Genomic DNA, 6,059 nt, shown 5'->3' with positions numbered 1-6,059 from the left:
GAAAAAAAATAAATCCACACCATACGTATCTAATTCGTGACATTTTAGATAAAACGCTACAAATAGTATCTGTTTGAGTTGACTCAATTCTCTCTAAAACTTATTTTTTTACAAATTCGTTATGAAAAGAATACCCTCGCCGTATCCGATTTATAAACAATTAAGGAATGACTGTAATATTTTTTTCTGTCTATGAAGAAATAACATAAAAAATTTGGTGCACACTGAATAATTTTATGTTATTTCGAATAGACTAAAATTATGTTATTTCGAATAGACTAAATTATGTTATTTCACATGACTAAATTATGTCTATGGGCTCATAACAAAATAACGTCAGCCAATCAGAAGACGCTTTACATCCAAAATTAAATTATTGGATAATATCTTTATCAATCTCCCAAGCAACTCTACATGGGAGATTGTATCTTCATTGGTATTGTGTCTTTCTAATCAATACCTGGGTCTGTGTGTGTTAATATCGCAAGCAACACATGTCAGAGACACAGCTTTGCAAACTATATATACAGATATAGTCATATTTGGTGGAAGACTATGTGGTTGTCTTACACTACAACATGACAATAACAAGTTTGTTGTGGCTTCCTTTATTATTTAGCACTTTCGGTTTATCGATTTTTGCGTATATCTTTGTGCCGTTCTGTAATTGTCGATATTTGATTATTTGGAAGGGAATGTTCATTATTGGAGTGTGCGTAATTGGTCTACATTCTTCAGTTATCTCTCCTTCATTTGTCTCAAACACCAGACAAACAAAACCCCGGATGTATTTTTCATTCTTATTTGCAGAAAATGTATCCGTCGTCAAAGAAACTGTTATGACGTACGTACCATCATGCGTCAGTGTTAAGTGTCCGTTATCCGATTCATGCAAAATGAATGAATTATTTATACTGCAGGATGGATTCCAGCTAATAAACGCTGCAAAAAGTAAAACTATGAATTGTTTTATTATATCAGAACTTGGTTGGTTATTCAAAAGTCTTAAGGATTGATATATTACTTATTTTCATATGAAAAGGGACAATGAAACATGTAATAAAAATAAACGTTAACTGTGAAAAAAAAATTAAAAAAAAGAAGAAATTAAATGATTTTATATTATGTTTAATATTTCCTTGTCACTTTTTCCCAGACCTCAGACATATTTGCATCATCTTTCAAACATAGTATTTGTATACATTTTTGTTTTCATTTGAATACTTATTTTTGCTATTATGACAATGGGTGCACTGATACATAAATAAAGTTAAAAAAACAAAATTGCCACCACAATTCAGCTTATACATGGCAGTGTGAAAGACTACGCTTGGAGATATATGGAGGAAGTTGAAAACATTTATCATGTCACCCTTTAGTTAAATATGTCGTTTGCAATTATTACTTCATTTTTTATTTAGAGACTTACTGTTTACTTGGTTTATCCAAGTTCTTGACTGAAAATCTGCTTCAAATTCTAAAATTCTTGAACCATTATATGACTGTTTACCTATAAAACACATTATTTATTATAAGAATATTACTAGTTTTAGAAGTCATTGCAATGAAATATCAACATTCTAATACATTTTATCATTTTCATTGTAAACAATAAAAAAATCTCATTTCTTTGTGTAAAACAATTTAAATTTTTTGAAATTTTGAAATAAAATGGCTGTTCTACCTCAGGAATAGATTACCGTAGCTGTATTTGGCAAAACTTTTAGAAATTTAGTCCTCAATGCTATTCAACTTCGCACTTTTTTTAGCCTTTTAATTTTTTTTTATTCGAGCGTCACTGATGAGTCTTTTTGTAGATGAAACGCGCGTCTAGCGAAAATACAAAATTTAATCCTGGTATTTATGATGAGTTTATTTAAATGAATGGTTATTACCTATGATATCATGTTAACTTAATAGCAAAATGGTAAATAAAATAATAAATATGTATCACAAGCATTCGGCTTAGTGACAATATTAGTGTTACGAAATCTAGTCCACCGATTTGTATACTACTTCTTATGTTTGCATTTGCGTTTTTCCCCCTTTTTATCATCTTTTTCTAGAACACTAGTGCTCCCTATTTGTCTCTTATTGTTTTGGGTTGATACATGTAACCCGAGATCACTGTCTGTACTAGTTCAAATAATGATGAAGTCTTGGTATGCTTTGTTTACCCTGACGTCTACGGACTTTTAAAAATCAAAACCAGAACAAATGTCATGATTATCTAAAATCTGCTGGTGCAAGTTGTTGTATTGTATATCTGTACACAAGTGTTCAATGTTAGTGTATGCCTGTCTTTCTCTGTACATAATTGTTTTATTGGTGTGTTAATATTCCGGCTTGTATCTATATTTGTACCAACTGTTTCCTTTCTGTGTACTAGTATCTTGTCTGAATTCTTGTGTGCACATACTGTGGATTCATTTATTTTCGTGGTTACCAATTTTCGTGGATCAAGGAAAACTTACATGTCCGTGGAAATTTTTGCTCAAATCGTCATACAAGCATATGTAAAATATGTTATTCGTTGACCATTTAATTTCATGGTTCACCTGTATCCACGAAATCCACGAAAATTAGTACCAAACGAATAATTATGAATTCACAGTATATGTGTTCACTTTTAGTATAAGACATTTCTGTATATCTGTACGGGTGTCTTCACTGTGACTGATAGTCTTTCTGTGACTTCTGTATGTCTTCACTGTGACTGATAGTCTTTCTGTGACTTCTGTATGTCTTCACTGTGACTGATAGTCTTTCTGTGACTTCTGTATGTCTTCACTGTGACTGATAGTCTTTCTGTGACTTCTGTATGTCTTCACTGTGACTGATAGTCTTTCTGTGACTTCTGTATGTCTTCACTGTGACTGATAGTCTTTCTGTGACTTCTGTATGTCTTCACTGTGACTGATAGTCTTTCTGTGACTTCTGTATTTCTCCACACACGAGTGTTCACTGTTAAGGAGCAACCATTTAGCTTCAAGAGATTATGGTTGGTTTTTTTAGTCAGAATATTTGTTTTTGCCTTCAAATTGGGGACCAGAATATGTTTTAGGAACAAACCCATACCCCTTGAAGTTAAATGGTCGTTCTCTTGGTGTATGTTCTCTATTGCTTGTATGTACATTAAATTTATCTGCTATAACTCATCGCCTATGATCGTCATGTTCGTGTACAGTGAACAGTCTTTCTTTTGATAGAAGTCATTGGCACCTTTTCGACCTGTTATTTTTTTAATGTCTGTATATGAAAAACAGTCATTCTCTTATAGAAGTTTTGCAGCAATACATATATTTAAATACTTTACCTTGTGAACCTAATCCATCCCCAACAGAGGTCTGATACTGAAATAAGTATATTGGAATGATTAAAGAATAGATTGTTAAATTTATATATTTTCAAATATTCAAAATGTTTAAAAAAATGGCCACAGTACACAAAACGAGTTCCAAGATGTCTACATGTTATGAAAATAACTCGAAAATAATATCACCAAAACATTAAAATGAATCCATAAACTATGCATCTGATGCGCTTCTTTGGATTTACGTTAATCAGAAACATATCCTGCACATAAGGCTAGATTTTGAATTTGAAAGCCATGATGTGTGGGTATCAAAACCTAATACATTCCATTTTAACAAAATAGTCTCGATCATGTAAAACATGACGGATAAAGATTCGAGAATGATTGATGTACAATATATTGTGTCGTCATCATCATAATTTACAACTGTTCATATCCTATATCGTAATATACTCGTAATGTAATTGATAATTGCATAATATTAGTCAGTCACAAGAAAATATATATTTTACTATCTACATGTACACGATCATACGACACGTGTTGTCTATATTAATATCAGTACACTCTCTCTCTCTCTCTCTTTCTCTCCGTCTCTCTCTCTGTCATTAAAACTCATTCCACATCTGCCAATATATAATTATTCTATACCTTATTGACATAACAAACGTTAGTGTTTTTATTATGAATGGTTATGTCAGATTAACTATCGCTATATAATTAGAATTAGTTGGCGATATATTTTCGGAGCATTGCCGTGAAAAGCAAATTCATCGTAAAAGTAATATCTTAATACAGCATAATGTATTTCAGATTTAAACTAATCTAATATGTAAAATGACAATTATAATTTGACCGATTTAACAGCTATCACTTTTACACATAGGAAGTATTCAATATTTTTTTTTTATCAAATTGACATGCACAGCCAACAAATACTTAACCACGACCCCACTGTGAGTTAAGATCTATTTTTTTTTTCATCTTGATTCATTCATGTAAATTATTTCATATTGAAACACATTTCGATTGGTGTATTCAACCTCATGCAAGTCCTAAAATGATCTTAAGATGCATCACCGAGAACTATTAAAAAAAGAATCAATCATATTTTTTTTTCTAGAAAAATTTACACCATTTTTATCGGTGAAATAATGCTGTCATATATTGGTTTGGTTATTGCACTTTATTATCTTTGATTCATTTCACACTACTCCTTTTTGTAAACACATATTATTATAACTATATACTTTTTACTTCCTCGTCAAACAGTACCATTCCACGTGAACAAAAGCAACATGTATACGTTTTTAAGTGATTTTAAAAGTCAGGGTCAAGTATATCTTAGGTGAAATCCAGGGGAAAATCCAGGGGGAAAACCAATCGACATACGTACATTGTGGTTTAACTTAGTAAAATTTAAAGTGAAACTCTCGCCGCACGCCTACACTTTAACTTTCATTTATGTTGATACATCTACATGTTTTTAAATCTATTTAAAGATGAACATAATTTTAAAAAATAACTGTACATATTTCACAAAACTCCTCGATTAGAAAAAGCATTATGTAAAAATTATTTAATGTGTGGCAATAGACCGCGATAATAGAATTCAGCAGTAGTCTGCTAAGTGGGACAATTATAAAAGCCAAACTAATTTGTGCTGAATTTTTACTGTGTCAACACTTCGGCCAATATGAGATTGTGTTTGTGTTTTAATATAACCTCATCAGTTGTGTCCAAAGACAAAAACTACCATGGGTGTTAATGAAGTCTAGAAATTTGTATGAGAAGGGACAATAAATAGAAATCTTATGAAGTGCATATTGATTTCGTATAAAAAATAATTTCGGTCTCACCTTGAAATTTTTTATTGGTTCTTTAATGCAGCACATATTATCCTTCTTGTATTTCTCCTTTATATTGGTTGTTGATCTGCATGAATAACAGTACAAGTATTTGTTACCTGTGTCATCATTGTCAATATTGTTCTTAACAAAGCTCCATACTCCTACTAAAAGTGCGACGGCACAGGCTAATGCTAAGGCAATGTTTACATATGTCTGGGGCTTGAAACATGAACATTTAGATGCAGATTTCTTCTTAGGAAATTGTGGACCGTCAACATGGTCAAACGATACCGGTGTTACCAAACCTCTCTCATTTTGGTATTTCATATTTTCTGTACATGGTTCGTCTTTTGGAGGCATATAAATGACCAAGTTTCCATTAACTTTTAACTCTCTTGTTTTATTCAACTCGTTGTCCTTTTCATTTTCTTTTAACTCTGTTGAATTTCGACATTGTTTCGGTGATGTTGCCTTTAGGAAAGGTTCGTGTTCTTCGTCTGGATGAATCGCTCGAACTCTGCTCTCTTGACGAATAAAAATTATTTCATGTTTAGAATCATTGCAATTAGGGATGCTGGCATTAGACGTCATTTTAAAAAAAAATATTTGTCCTTATAATAGAAACTAATACTTGTCACGTCTGTTTATAAATAATGCAACCCAGTGTTGAAGACGTTGCTTTTATCGATGTAAAATGTGTGGTTATACGGACGTATTTTGAAAAGGGAAATACCTAATATATTTCCGTAGTGTATTGCTTGCACTTGACCTGAGATTGAGAAAGTTAATTAAAACCACACGAATAATTGCCAAGTAGGTCAGACTAAATGAAGGATTGTCATATATTTGTACATTTTGATAAATTAAAAGTATAGATAGATATATATTTATGT

General features: G+C 31.6%; 1 protein-coding gene across 1 annotated transcript; it reads right to left on the bottom strand.

The window, feature by feature from the left end:
• Nucleotides 1-226: 226 nt before the first annotated feature.
• On the bottom strand, nucleotides 227-5,833 carry LOC143068681 (uncharacterized). Its single transcript, XM_076242922.1, has 4 exons — nucleotides 5,176-5,833; nucleotides 3,317-3,353; nucleotides 1,430-1,510; nucleotides 227-942 (listed from the first exon to the last, which is right to left on the bottom strand). Exons 1-4 carry the CDS (start codon nucleotides 5,755-5,757, stop codon nucleotides 572-574), a joined length of 1,071 nt encoding a protein of 356 aa, XP_076099037.1. The 5' UTR covers nucleotides 5,758-5,833; the 3' UTR covers nucleotides 227-571.
• Between the last annotated feature and the right edge of the window lie 226 nt (nucleotides 5,834-6,059).

Source organism: Mytilus galloprovincialis, chromosome 3 (genome assembly GCF_965363235.1).
Source record: "Mytilus galloprovincialis chromosome 3, xbMytGall1.hap1.1, whole genome shotgun sequence".
Classification (NCBI taxonomy): Eukaryota; Metazoa; Mollusca; class Bivalvia; order Mytilida; family Mytilidae; genus Mytilus; species Mytilus galloprovincialis.
This window is presented reverse-complemented; position numbering and strand designations above follow the sequence as displayed.

What these genes read in the sequence shown, in the direction of transcription:
- LOC143068681 (XM_076242922.1), bottom strand. Translation starts at nt 5,757, where the DNA reads ATGACGTCTAATGCCAGCATCCCTAATTGCAATGATTCTAAACATGAA. An exon ending in AACCAATAAAAAATTTCAAG is followed by an intron (nt 3,354 to 5,175) that starts GTGAGACCGAAA and finishes TACTTATTTCAG; the next exon opens with TATCAGACCTCTGTTGGGGA. An exon ending in GGATGGATTAGGTTCACAAG is followed by an intron (nt 1,511 to 3,316) that starts GTAAAGTATTTA and finishes TGTGTTTTATAG; the next exon opens with GTAAACAGTCATATAATGGT.